We start from the raw sequence: 14968 nt of genomic DNA, 5'->3' as shown, positions 1-14968 counted from the left end.
TCAGCATGGTGCTTAGGGGCCACTTTAAATAGTGAAACGACCAAAAAAAAGCACAAAAATGTGAAAAACATGGCACTGAATAGACCACAAACAGGACACGTTTACAGTATGAGCTGAAACAAGAAGGCAGAGCATCACCTTGTTTGACCTCAGCTGAGAACATGTGCGTTGAGTGACTCAAAGACTTCTCCCCTCTGTTCACGTCTGTGAATGACCACAGAAGCAGGAGTATTGATTTTGGGGTTAAAACACATTTTAGTGACTAGGCAAATTCGCAAATACAGAATCCACATATAATGAGAATCAACTGTACCTCTGAAGGTATGATTTCCTGAAAGTAAATTTAAGGGGCATTGTTTTCATATTGTCTAGTAGGCTTAGAATGGATTGAGGAGGCCATAGCAAGAAGATCAGCGGAAAGGAAATAAAGCACCATTTCCCTGAATTTCGAGAAGGTGAACTGTCCGGGATGGGTCCCTATGGAGGAGACATTAGAACAACGCCTATCATTGGGTTGGAGCAGGAGCTCGGGAGAGGAACGGGGCAAGAAGCCAGAACGGCAAGCTCTCCATTACTTTATTTCTTTATTGCTGTATTTCCCTTTTCTTATCCTTTGCCTTTTAGTAAGTTCTTATTTATTTCAGTTATGTCTTAGCTGTGTATTGGGGCATAAAGAAAAGACTCTCCTCTCATCTCATCTCTGGAAGTTCTCTCCTCATTGTTTATTACAAAGAGCAGTAACTTTCTTCCGGTAATATTTTTGAATTCATTGGAAAAAAGACTGTAGCCTCATGAACAAAATCTTACCCAACGGTTCTTTCTCAAAGTCGATCCTGATGGTCCCGGCAATCGCATACGCTATTACTAAAGGCGGAGAGGCTAAATAGTTGGCCCGGGTATTGGGGTGGACTCGACCTTCAAAATTCCTGTTCCCAGATAGAACTCCCACAGCGACAAGGTCCCCCTGCGTCAGGAGAGAAAACTCAGGTCACAGAGAGAAGAGATTCCCTGGGCTTCTTGTCTTAGACCAACTGCCAAAGTGGCCGTGGCTCTTTCAGCTCCCTCTCACCTGGTTCTCTGCCCAGCGGGGGAGCCCCCAGGTGTCCCTCTGGGAGACACTCTGGGTCAAAAGACACAGAGAGACACGCTCAGTGGTTTCTGCTCATGAGAAAATACCAGGTAGGTCAAAAGGCAACATCCTGGTTATTTTGCTGCCTGGGGCCTAAGAACAGGTGGGAAAGACTAAAAGTTGGAACCTAAAGGAAGCCACAGCGACTCACATGGGTTCTATAGTTCATGCAAAGCAAACCAAATAGTGTTTCTCAATGCTACGGAATTTATGGGACACAAATCAAGCCAATGCAATTTAGTTTAGATTCATTTGTGTGGAGGCTTGTCTGACTTGGAACCAGTTTTCAGATTACCAGGAACACGCAATTCTGGAGCCCCCTGTAGTCAAAACCAGCATTTATTGAACACTTGTGTGCCAGGGTTCGCACCACATCTTTTGTGTCCCTTATCATCTCAATGCTCCCAATGCTATGAAACAAGCTCTAATATCATCTCCAACTTACAGTGGTAACAACTGAGGCACAAAGAGGTCAATGAACTTGCCCAAGGTCAAATAGCTGGTAAGTTTACTTCACTCCAAAGACCATACATCTAACCACATCTCTGCCTCCCAGCTGTTCTTACCAGCATTTTGGTCCCACGTCATATGAAAAGAGACAACAGCTCTGAAGACCCCCAGGCTCCTCTCACTCACCTGCGTGATGGCTTCTACCACGGGCTCGGGTAAGGGACCACTGTTGCCAATGCAGGTCATGCAGCCATAGCCCACCACATCAAACCTGGTGCCAGAAGAGAAGCACAAGACGGAGACTAAGGCTCAGTGAGCCCCTCTGCAGGCAACAGTCCCTAGAGACCACTGATTTAGAGAGAATACAGAGCATGACATAAGCTCAGGGCACGGCTGTTTCTACATCGCTTTCATCCTTGGGAGCATTCTTTCTAGAATTCATCCTTTCTAGACCATTCAATTGCACTACTTTCTGAGTAACTTACAAAAAGGAGTCCAATTAAAGACCTAGACTTTCTTTTTCTTTCCACTTACTTTATTCAGGATTTTATTTATTTTTTACTTATTTATTTTTTTGAGGAAGATTAGCCCTGAGCTAACATCTGCTGCCAATCCTCCTCTTTTTGCTGAGGAAGACTGGCCCTGAGCTAACATCCGTGCCCATCTTCCTCTACTTTATATGTGGGACGCCTACCACAGCATGGCTTTTGCCAAGTGGTGCCATGTCCCCACCCGGATCTGAACTGGTGAACCCTGGGCTGCCAAGAAGTGGAACGTGCGCACTTAACCACTACGCCACCAGGCTGGCCCCGATCTAGGCTTTTTAAAAGTTGAAATCACATATGACATGTAATATCTCTATTCACTACTTCTATTTAATTTAATATCTCTATTCACTACTTCTATTATATAATCCCAAGGACTTTTGACTTTTGAAAATGACATGTTAATAAGATCTATGAATAAACGAATATGAATAAAATCTATGTCATCCAAATTAGGAAAATGGGGAAATTGGAAACACTGTATTTGGCAACAAATAACTAATTTACTTCAAGAAATTAGAACATTTTTAGCCATGGTAAATAATTACTTTCACACCGAAGGGCAGACTCGCAGGTGCAGGGCCAGTGCTCGCCTCTAGCAGAGTTTTGTGTAACTGAGCAAAGGCGCCCCCTCCTCCAGGAGCGTGCAGCACCATGCCAAAGCACAGGCTTGACGTCAGCCCCTGCTCTGCCCTTTGGGGGCACCCTCGTATGATGCACAGCCAGCACAGCTGTCCACGGGAGGGCCCCACTCTGCTGGAGTGTAACAGCTTCAGTCTACTTACCATCAGACGAGACTACGTCACTAGAGACCTCACATGAGCTTACATCTGTTACAAGGGGACACACCAAGACACGTGTGGAATAAAACACAACAAAAGCAGTGGTGGAAAAGCAAATTCCCCCTCACCCAAGCTGAGACAGGTAAGGCATGACTCCGCTTTCTCGCAGGTAGTAGGTGACCACCCCGCTCCCAGGAGACAGGCTGGTTTTGATGTACGGCTTCACGGTCAGGCCAGCATCCACAGCTTTCTTTGCTAACAGCCCTGTGAAAGGTAAACACAGACGCGGTGTGGGCGGCTGCCTACTCGAGGCTCACGGACAGTTCGGGAAAGAGCCTGACTCTCTTCATGGTGGCACTGTCTGCTATCTCTGCTGCCTGCCAGAGATCAAAAGCTCACTGGCCCCAAGTCATTTATGTATCTGCAGTAAATTCGAAATTAGTCCTGGAAACGGAGAAAGAGATGTGCATTTTTTTTTTTTAGAGATAAACCTAAAACTGTTTAGGAATATATTTCAGAATGAGTTTTTAATTTTTGGTGGGAAGGCGATCTTTCTAATTACATTTTCTTTGGATGAAAATTATAATTGGAAGGGCCCTTTTTAAAGCACATGAATTGTGTACTGGTTGGTGAGGAATACTGTCAGTCTAGAAGTAAAAATCTAGCCTTCGGATATTTCTTGAAGTGGAAGATGAAGAGCTCCTGGTCCATCGGACTTTCGGCAAATACAGAGACCGTGACAGGATGCCAGGTGTGCTGTCCTAGGACCAACCACAGGAGCAGGAAAGAAACAAGGAACGAGGGCACAAAGAGACACAAAGCTACAGACATGCTGGTGACTTGTCTTGGGGAAACTGGGTTGCTCCAGACAAGGAAAGCTGAGAAGGCTGGGCCGGACCCGTGGCACAGTGGTTAAGTGTGCACATTCTGCTTCAGTGGCCCAGGGTTCTCCGGTTCAGATCCTGGGTACGGACATGGCACTGCTTGTCAAGCCATGCTGTGGTAGGCGTCCCACATATAAAGGAGAGGAAGATGGGCACAGATGTTAGCTCAGGGCCAGTCTTCCCCAGCAAAAAGCAGAGGATTGGCAGCAGATGTTAGCTCAGGGCTGATCTTCCTCAAAAAAACAAAACAAAACAAAAAAGCTGAGATGCCAACAGATGAATTCTCGGACAAAGAAGATTTTCCTTAGGCACTTGTTCACTTCATAAAGAAAGAACTGCAGGGGGCCAGCCCGATGGCCTAGTGGTTAATTAAGTTCAGTGTGCTCTGCTTTGGCGGCCCAGGTTCATATCCAAGGTGCAGACCTACACCACTCGTCAGCAGCCATACTGTGGCGGTGAACCACATACAAAATAGAGGAAGACGGTCAAAGATCTTAGCTCAGTGCCAATCTTCCTCAGCAAAAAAAGAAAGAAAGAAAGACAGAACTGCTGATACTCTTTGGTCTGTGGACATAAGAGGAACTCTTAGGGATGATCAAAAATTTGGAAACTAAGGAGACCTTATATCAATGACACTCTGCATGTAAATATTAACTGCTTAACCAGAATTACATGAGAGGCAGGTGAGTTTTATCAATCAGGGCCCTGTGCGCTAATTCAGATGTACCTGATAACACTTCTAAGATAGACTAAATTCACTGTACAACAGGCCTATCGGGGGCTTTCCAGAGAACATTCTGTGACATGAAAACAGTTTTTCCTTCTAAAATCTGTTACAAGATTCTAGGCTTTACCAGAAATTCACCTTTTTTTGCTTTCTTTTACTTATTTTCTGTGTTACTTCTAAAGACTATTATGCATTCTACTTTAAACACTTTGCTTTAGATGCTAGTTATTGTGTAAACATTTCTGGGCCAATAAATCTCTGTATCTGGAAAAGACAAGGCTCAGGGTACTACACGAGGAGCCCAGTCAAGCCCCAGGGTAATGCCCTGGGAGATTTCCCCAACATGTCCCATGACCATGGGGAGGGATGCGAGTGCGCTTACCTGCTCCTAACATCACAGATGGATTACTGGTGTTTGTGCAGCTGGTGATGGCAGCGATGACCACAGAACCGTGAGCGAGGCTGAATTCGCTATTATTATAGATAAATGTCTTATGGTCGTTATGATGGTCCAGAGCAACCTGGAATCCTTTAAACCCTTGCTGTAGGAAGAAAAAATATATATATGGTCAAAAGTTCTCACTTTGGAAGAAGAAATACTTCGGTAACTATAACTTTAAAGGCCAATTCTTAACAAACCATAAATACCTTGGCCAGCAAACTCTGAAATGCTACCAAAAAATCAAAGTTCTCTTTATTCTTTTTACATCTTTACAAGAGGCAGTCACAACTTCTGAATCTTACTCCGCTTTGAAATTATTAACAATTACTTCCTTCCCACCTCAAAAATGAAAATGGATATGGACTGAGGCCACTGATCCTAACCTGATGGAAATCTAGAAATAGGTGTCATTTTGGCCAGATTGAACTAATCCTGTCCAACAAGGTGCACACAGTACAGCTGGGCCTCTGGTATAATGCTGGAGCCACAAAAAGAACAGCCATCGCCCATCCTACTCATTTGTTTGGGAACTGCACGTCAAAAATCTACTGCCTACAAGATGTTATGCTGGGTACTCTGCAGGATACAAAGGTGATTCTGACAAAAATCTGATCCTCAAACACATAGTCCAGTAGGGAAATCAGACACGCAAGTATTATAAAGTACCAATAATGTAAGTTAAAGAACATGGAAAGCCATCGCAGGGCTTCAGACCAAGTGCCATGAAGATTCAACGGAGGTAAAGATGACCTTCTGCTCTGAGATCTGAGGCCACGTTGTGGAGGAGCGGAGAGATTAGGACACGTGGAAGGGAGGAGACATGCAGGCAGGGAATGGCATGGACGAAAGTACCATCACCAGAAAAGCTTGGGCAAGGAGAGTGGACAGTGCAGTTAGAGTCACATGAAAAGCAAATATGCTTTGATAAAAGGTGGGCTGAGCTGTGTTTGCAGGTGATCAAGTGCCCTAAGGAAGCTGCCTGGCTCTTAGTTAATGGGGGGCATTAAGGAGAAGAGGACGGAGAAGAAACGCCCTCAGCGCCGGGCTCCAGGAAGATTCATCATCGAGGGCGCTGAGAAGAAGCCTGGGCACCAAGAAACTGGGCCGGGAGCAAGGCTGGGGGACTTTCACCTGCCTCTTGCGGGCCTACCTTGGCTCCAAGGCAGCTCTCAAAGTCCTTCTTCATGTCGGACACGGCGACTTTGTCCTGAGGCCTTTTGGGTCCACTGCAGCATGGCACTACTGTTTTCAGATCTAATTCCACAGTCTGGGCACCGAAAAGAAAAGGAAGTGCAGAACTCACGTTATATCCACGGAGAAAAACCACATCCATGCCTGAGAATGTAAACCACCAGCACAACACAAACAACGAAACCACCACACTCAACAAGAAGGAAGTCAATGTTCATTTTAACACTTAAGGGACGAATTTCCAAAGGTCAAGGTGGGCATCTAAGTAACGTGGGATGGGCCTCCTTGTCACCTCTCAGGAAGCCCACGGTGGGCACTGTAGCTGCTGCCCAGTGTCTTCCACTTGTCCATCTTTGTAAAGCAGCTCATCCATCCATTTTATTGCTTACGTTAGTCTGAGGTGAATTTCCTACTGAAATGATACACACACATGACTGCGCTTTTTCTGAGATGACTGGGAGGGATGCAGCCATGAAGTCATCAACGCCAGGAAATGGGCCTTAGTCTAAGTGAATATTTCCTTCCCTCCATCTAACAGGAAAGGAAACAAGCGTCCCACATCTAGCCGACCCTCTGAGCTTGGCTGCTGAGAACAATGTGGATTCGGTTTGCACTCTAGACAATGAATGAAGGTGAGTGGTTGGATTAATAGGAACTAATAGAGACGTTCACACATCCATTTCTTTCCTCATCTGTAATGACGAGCTTAGCCTTTAAATAGCTCAAGTCCTTCTTTAAAGGTCTTCCACATCGGAGGAGTAAGTAGTTCAAAAAGGGAGAGCACACCCAACTCAAACCAACGGCCAGGAGGGATGGAAGAAGTTATATTATTTGGATATGTTTACAATTCCTTATCTTTTTGATTTTCAGTCTTTTAACACCCTGTTCTTCTGCAATGATTTGGCAGTGACCAGTTCCCTCAAGGACACGCCCGGAGAAAAACCAAACACAACTACCACCACAGCCTCGAAGAAGAGCAGACACACGTTCGGCGGAAGGCGCTCTCGTACCTGGGCAAAGTCTGGGTCTTGAGAGGGGTCACTGAAATCCCGGAACATCCCTACAGCCTGAAGGTACTTTTTAATTTGCTTCACCTTGTCTTCATCACGACCTAAATGGGCATTTTAAGAGGCAGCAAGTAACGGATGTTAATATTTCCTGGTTAAAGACCATAAACTAACGCCTCCACCAGCTATTATACAAGTGATGTGCATTTCTCTTACACACGCACCATCGGCTCTGCTGATGCTTCCGCGTTCAGGCTGCCGTGTTAGGGGCCATTGACTGATCTGCCATTCTTCCCAAGGTGACTATTTTCTGAAGAATACTCTGGTCCTACCTATAAGCACTCCCCGTCGCTTTGCTTATGACCTTAATTAGGAGGACCCTAAGCCTTAGCTAACGGTCAGAGCACGTCAATACCTCTGCCTTCGGCTGGCCAGACTCTCAGCATTCCACACTATTACTGTTACAATAATAATCCATTAACTCCCTCCACAAACCACCAGCTATAAGCACTTCCTGTGTGCCCCGCACTGTGTGCTAAACGTTTTGAATGCTTTATCTCAATCTCTGACCCTCCATCATGACCTTATGAGACGTGTACTGTTATTATTCTCATTTATAGATCAGGAAATGGTGGCTCAAGATTAAGTAACTTTCCCACGGAACACAGCCAGTAAACGACAGAACCAGGATCCAAACCTGAATTTGACTCGAAAGTCCAAAGTCTTAACTCATAAACCTGGATCACCAGGAATATGACCCTGAACGCTCTGCTGTTTAATTCTTATCAAGACCTTGGGCGTAGAAGATAACGCTTGTGAAGTACGCCCACGGACAGGCAGTGCACCCGAACCCCTGCCGCCTGAATATGCCTCCTTGAGACCTGGATTCTTGGACTCACAGTAGATAGTATTTTTTTCTTTCTTTTGTTTTTAAAGATGGGCACCTGAGCTAACATCTGTTGCCAATCTTCCTTTTTTTCCCTTCTTCTTCTTCTCTCCAAAGCCCCCCAGTACATAGTTGTATATTCTAGTTGTAGGTCCTTCTGGTTGAGACATGTGAGATGCTTCCTCAGCGTGGCCTGACAAGCGCTGCCCATGTCCCCAACTGGGATCTAAACCGGTGAAACTCTGGGCCGCCGAAGCGGAGGGTGTGAACTCAACCACTTGGCCACGGGGCCGGCCCCAGATCAGCATTTTTTATCCGCCTGTTTAACTGAATTGGAAAGGTCACCAGCTTTCAGCACGGATCTCATAAAAGATGACAGTCTGAGCTTCATCGACGTATTTATCACGACCTGTTCTTGGACCCTAAGTTCATTACATCCCATGCCAATTCTTGATGCAGATGCACAGGAGAAACTCCTCTTAGGTTTCGGTAGGAGAAAGGGTTCTATTTCTCTGAAGCAGTATGTTTGTTTCAATTTAACAGACGCTACAAATGTGGTGCCTGGTCAGCCTGGTCACTGAGAAGGGTAGAGGCCACCCCTAGAGACACTCTTCTCAGCTTTGGATGTATTTTGTGCTTCTTCCTCCTTCTTCCTCCTCACCATCACTTCCCTTCTCTTCTTAAGATTCATTCCCGCAACTATTTATTCTGTTCTTTTATTCCCACAACTTTTCCTTACTTCAAATCCTTTGGGGATCAAGGAAGATATCAATTAACCAATTTCAACAAGGATATGTTTAACAAAAATATTTTTTTAAAATAATTTTTTTCATCACAATCTTAACTACTTCCAGAGGATTTTACTCAGGAAAATTGTGGATAAGACTTGGATTTAGTTGGAGAAGGTAAGATTCTCATGAAACCTTATGAAGAGATGCGCACATGCCAACACAGCTTGGCCCAGCTCTTAGCGTGAACGCCTGCTACTCCTGCCATTTCAAAAAGAACACCGGTCTTTGGAATCCTTCACTACTAAACACTGGATATGGATGAGAAGACCCCATTCTTGTCTCCTTAATAACTTAGTTGTAATTTTAAAAGTCATTTGGAAAATAAAAGGTGTCCTCCATCTTTTTAAAACAGAATGAGGTATTAAAAATAAAATTATTTCATGTTTCCTTCTTGCTTAAAATGACGCATTGGCTTCCTAGCACACTTAGAATAAAATCCTAGGGGCTGGCCCAGTGGCGTAGTGGTTAAGCTCGGTGCACTCCACTTTGGCAGAGCTGGGTTTGCAGGTTCAGATCCCAGATGCGGACCTACCAGGCTGTGGAGGCATCCTACAGACAAAACAGAGGAAGAGTGGCACAGATGTTACCTCAGGGCTAGTCTTCCTCAAGTAAAAAAAGAGGAAGATTGACAACAGATGTTAGCTTAGGGTCAATCTTCCTCAGCAAAAAAACCCCACAAAACTTAACTTCCTACCATGGCCTCTGAGCCCCTGTGTGGATCTGGCCCCTGCCCACCCACCCCCTGACCTCACTTCCCATGGCCTCAACCTTGGGCTCCAGCCACCTAGGCCCCTCTGCTGTCCTCTGACACACCGAGCCCATCTCTGTCCTGGGCCTTTGCAGTTGTGGTTTCTTCTGCCTGGAAAACACCTTCTCCACCACTTCCCTGGCTTGTCCCCCACGTCATGCAGACACCTCCTCAGACTCCACCTCCAAGAGCCCCTCACTGACCCCCCTACACATGAAGTAGCACCTTCAGGCTACTGCAACCACCTCTCTGATTTCTTTCTCATTATCTCATAAACATAAACATAATGCCATACAAACACTTTGGTATTTATTTGTTTACTTGTTCACTGTCCGTCTCCCTCACTGCAATGTAAGCCCCACGAGTGCAGAGACCTTACCTTGCTCACTGCTGTATCTCTTGGACCTCAACCAGATGCTGATAATGTGTTAAATGAATGGCTGAAGGATTTTAAGAGACACACTTGAGAAATTTAAAAAAAAAACCTTTCTCAAAGTAAAAGTCAAATCTCTAAATAAATCTATGCAGAGTTAAAGAACCATTGATGTTTCAAAATGCCTTCAGATGCAGTCTTTCATCTCTCCTTTCAGACAGCCCTGCGAGGGTGTCACGGAATGTGGTCCCTGTCTGGAGCCAGGCAGCCTCAGGTTTGGATTCTAGCTCCATTATTTATTAGCTTTGGATATTTACCCTGCTTCTCTGATCCTCAGTTTTCTCTATTAGCTAATTAACTAGTCAATCTACCCTAAACAGTCATGTGCTGCATAACGACGTTTTGGTCAATGACGGACCACATATACGATGGTGGTCCCATAAGATTAGCACCACACGGCCTATGTGCGTAGCGGGCTATACCACCTAGGTTTGTGTAAGTGCACTCTGTGATATTTGCACAATGATGAAATTGCCTAGTGACATATTTCTCAGAACGTAATCCTGTCATTAGGCCATGCATGACTAGATCTGTGAAGAGGATGAAGACAAATGCATGCCAAGTGTCTGGCACTCAGCAGATACCCCACAGACAGCAGCTCCCATTACCCAGATCCCTTGTTTCATGTCGAATAACCAGTAGTAGACCAGTACACATATCTAGGCTTCCAGAGTACTGGCACTCTTTCTATTGGCCAGACCACGTCTACCTCATGTCTTCTGAAATCCCAGCAACCCTTTTGACTCCACAGAGAGAAGAAAAGAACTGTAACGCTGACCCAGCGCGCTCGGGGAAGAGGCAGAAGGGCGAGCTCTGATTCTCAGGGTTCTGTGGACGGTACCCAGGGCCTCCGCTCTCACAGGTCTGCACTTACCTGTCTGCACAAGGTACTTGATGCTAACTTCATCAACTGGGAAAAAGGCAGCAGTTGCTCCGTACTCTGGACACATGTTGGCAATCGTTGCTCGGTCAGCAATGGACAACTGGGCTACTCCTGGCCCGAAGAACTCGACAAATTTGCCCACGACCCCGACCTGGCGGAGGTGCTGTGCAGCAGAATGACAGCAAAGTCTGAGACTTAAAGCCCATATTTAAAATGCAGAACTGTCACCTAGCAATTCTTATAAATCAGCTTTGTGAGTAAACACAAAAAGTTAGCTCAACATATTTTTGATTACTTTAAAAATAAAACTTAAAAAATAATGCCAACTAAGTACAACTGGATCCTGGAACAGAAAAGGGACCTTACTGAAAAAACTGGTGAAGTTTCTAGTTTAGTTAATAGTGTCATAACAACATTAACGTCTTCATTTTGATAGTGAGGTAAGATGTTGACATTTGGGGAAGCTAAAAGAAAAGCAACAGGAATGCTCTGTATTATCTTTACAGGAATCCTCCTGTAAATCTAAAACTATGTCAAAACACCAAAAATACAAATAACAACATTAAGAAAAGTTTTTCAAAATGAGAAACACTCTCTCTAATGAGATTGTTGGAAGTGCCTAGAAATGCTAAAAATTAAATAAATTCTTTCAACCCAAATAAATTATGACTTGCACGAGCTGAGTAAGAAGACGGCTGGTTTTCAAGGTATAATGAGCAAATTTCCTGGACACAGGTACAAGTCAGATGTAACCAAATGATCCAGACAGTCTGACTCCCGTACCTTTTCCATGCAAGCCCCTGGCCAGGGCGGGGGCTTCCATGACTGACTTCGCCCCAAACGAAGCCACTTTCATGAAACGGCTTTTATGACAATCTCATGAGTAGGCTCTTTTGGTTACGTGGGATTCTGCCAAATCTTGTGAGCAAGCTTTATGTTATTCTACATTTGAAGAACAATGCACGGATATCTATGATAAGCTATAGTGTTCAAATAAATCCAATTTCAAATTCCATGAAGATTAAATCAAAGAGAAACATTTTTGGTCTTTAACGGTATAGTATCCATCCCAAACACCCCAAGCCTCCAAACTAGACAATCAGAAAAAATTGTTTGTGATAATAAAAACCATCACTTTTCTAATATTCTTTTCGTTTTTTATGTTGGTGAGGAAGAGTGGCCCTGAGCTAACATCTGTTGCCAATCCTCCTCTTTTTGTTTGAGGAAGATTGTTGCTGAGCTAACATCTGTGCCAATCTTCCTCTATTCTGTATGTGGGACACTGCCACAGCATGGCTTGATGAGTGGTGTGTAGGTCTGTGCCTGGGATCCAAACCCATGAACCCCAGGCTGCCAAAGCAGACTGTGCGAACTTAACCACTACCCCACAGGGCTGGCCCCTCTGATATTCTTTCAAAATGAAGCTGCCTTCTTTTTGCAAAGCAAGCACATTACAAAAAAAGATTATTTCTTACAAAAGCTAAAGAAAAAGAACAAAAGTAATATTTTTCAGCCTGGAGAAACATCTGTTACAATAATGTAACTTAGAGAAGGGAATTAAAAAAGTCAAACATTCTTCATAGAAGGAGTTTGTTATTTACAAACAAGAAGAACCATGTGGAAAAAATGTAGAAAAAGTATAAACACACGCATGGGAATGATTCTTATAACCTCGAGAGAGTGATTACTTCCAGGAATGGAGAGGATGGCTTTAGCCATAAATACTACATTTTATTTCTTAAAAAATACACATACAGAGAGAGCTCTGAAGCAAATACGGCAAAATGTTACCATCCGTTAAGCCTAGGTGGCGGGCATGTGAATATCATTTTAATGTCTGCGTATCTGAACTATTTCACAATTTCAAAAGTTTCTTTTAAAGAAAAAGATACATGCAGCCACTGAAGAGTCAAATGAACATGATTATCTGAAACTTAACCACAGAACTGTCCCCTTATCTCTTTTTAAGTCACCAACATCCTGTTTCCTAGCCTTTCTAGAACACATGGAAATCATCATGTTTTTCTGGACTCCCCGTTTGTCACTGTGACTCTCCAAGACTGCAGAGGAGGCTGCGCATCGTTACCTTGGTAATGGTGAGCACGATGTCCGTGGAGGTTACCAGAGGGTGGGGATTTCCCATCAGCCTGTAGCCAATCACCTGGGGAAGCACCATGCTGATGGGCTGACCCAGCATGACAGCCTCTGCTTCGATACCACCCACACCTGCAAGCAATGGCGCAACAGAATAACGCTTGCATTATTCCTCAGTGTGTCCTCAGGCATAATTCAGTGTCATTAATGGGTGATCAAACCAGTTACCATGTTTCATTAGGACAGAGTTATGTTTCTAGAAAGAGCAGTTACCTTTTCTCTATTGCCCTCTACAGAGTTTTTAACAAGTGTTTCTCAAAGTGTGGGTCCCCAAACACCTGTATCAAAATCCCCTCGATTCCACACCAAAATGGAGAGTGCGGTTCAGGAGTCTCCATTTTTAACAAACACCTCAGGTGATTTTCATTTATTCTAAATGTCCCTAACCCCTTATTCCAGTTCATTCTTTCAAAAATTATTACTGAGCGCCTACTAGGCATGAGGCACTTTTCTGGGCACCGCAAATACAGCAGTAACAGACAAAAATAGCCCTCCGACACTTGAGGTCACGCATGTTCATGCTCCTGGGACGTAATGGTATCAAAGTAAACTGAGGTGCGTGCCATAGGACAGCAAATGCGATAGGAACCTGGCAGAACACTCACCCCAACCGAGAACGCCCAAACCGTCAATCATGGTCGTGTGCGAATCCGTGCCCACAAGGCTGTCTGGGTAATAATAGCCATCCTGGTCAAATACCACTCTTGCCAAATACTCCAGATTCACCTGGTGGATGATTCCTGAGCCAGGGGGAATAATCCGCATGTTGTGAAAAGCCTGAGAACCCCACTAGGATCGAGAAATGGGAAGAACATTATGAATGCCTGGCACACCAGTCTGCAGCCCATCTCCTTGGCACCTCTCCCTCGTACTCCACATCCGCAAAGAACCAGCCAAGGGAAGCAAACCCCGCCCATACCTTTAAAAATTCAAATCGTTCTCTATTTCTCTCAAATTCCAAGTCTTGATTCTTCTGTAAACTGTCTGTCCTGTCAGAGAGAAAAACTAAATGTATAAATTTTAAGGCTTAAAATGTCACTGGTCAGACTTATTGGTGATGAGTAAACAAAATGGCAATTTCATCCGCAGGGTTGCTGGGTGGTATTATGCATTCGTCACACGGGAAAGGAGAGGTAATTAGTGAAGTAAAAAGAATAATGATTATTTGGATCAAGTGACTCCTACAGTGCCTTTAAACATGGTGGGTAGAAAACATTAAGTGAACTCAAGTTAAAACGAAACTGATTGTAAAGTCTGACTCTTAGGAACAGACTCAAGACATTTCCGACGGCGACGGCAGCTGAGACATTTAAAGAACCCTTGATTCTGCTCTTCTTTCTCGTCCACACCTTGTCATAACACCCCTCTGAGCACAGCCGTGTCTGGGCTGGCATTTTCATCTGTTTCTGTTGCAGATGGGGAAGCAGCGATGCCCAGAGGGACGGGCATTTATAGAAGCACAATCTCCTATCTTTCAGACAGAGGTTCATGAGGCGGATGGTGCCACCCAAGAATAACTGCAAAGCCCAGATTACATGCTGAGGTTTACTCCAGGTCATTCAGTCCCCCAGGAATGACACAGGCAATGCAGGGCACAAAGAAGCTTTCCCAGAGTTTTTATTATGAAACTACATTATTTTGAGGCTAGGTGGAATAGGTCATAGTCACAGCTCTGCCAGCTCAGCACACAGAAGGTGCTTACAAACTGTATCACAGACAGAGTGAACATAGGAAAAGATAGTAAAATGAACAGCTAAGACCCAGGTAGACTTCATTAGTTGACACTAAACACTCATTGAGGTTACTAGGAACCAGACACTATTTTAAAGGCTTTACATTTATTTTTTCATTTAGTCTCCATAACAACCCTTCGAGTTAGGTGCAGCTAATATCCATATTTTTCAAAAGAGGAAGCT

At 44.4% G+C, this 14968-nt stretch overlaps 1 protein-coding gene across 1 annotated transcript in view; it reads right to left on the bottom strand.

Moving 5' to 3' along the window:
• ACO1 (aconitase 1) overlaps positions 1-14968 on the bottom strand; it is a 59905-nt gene that overhangs the window by 14218 nt on the left and 30719 nt on the right. Inside the window, exons 6-15 of the mRNA XM_046664965.1 lie at positions 13972-14041; positions 13658-13841; positions 12985-13124; positions 10890-11061; positions 7161-7261; positions 6110-6226; positions 4900-5059; positions 3035-3170; positions 1766-1850; positions 808-964 (exon numbers count right to left, since the gene is read on the bottom strand). Coding sequence (XP_046520921.1) covers positions 808-964; positions 1766-1850; positions 3035-3170; positions 4900-5059; positions 6110-6226; positions 7161-7261; positions 10890-11061; positions 12985-13124; positions 13658-13841; positions 13972-14041 — 1322 coding nt within the window. The remainder of the gene's footprint in view (positions 1-807; positions 965-1765; positions 1851-3034; positions 3171-4899; positions 5060-6109; positions 6227-7160; positions 7262-10889; positions 11062-12984; positions 13125-13657; positions 13842-13971; positions 14042-14968) is intronic.

Source organism: Equus quagga, chromosome 6, assembly GCF_021613505.1.
Source record: "Equus quagga isolate Etosha38 chromosome 6, UCLA_HA_Equagga_1.0, whole genome shotgun sequence".
Taxonomy (NCBI): domain Eukaryota; kingdom Metazoa; phylum Chordata; class Mammalia; order Perissodactyla; family Equidae; genus Equus; species Equus quagga.
This window is presented reverse-complemented; position numbering and strand designations above follow the sequence as displayed.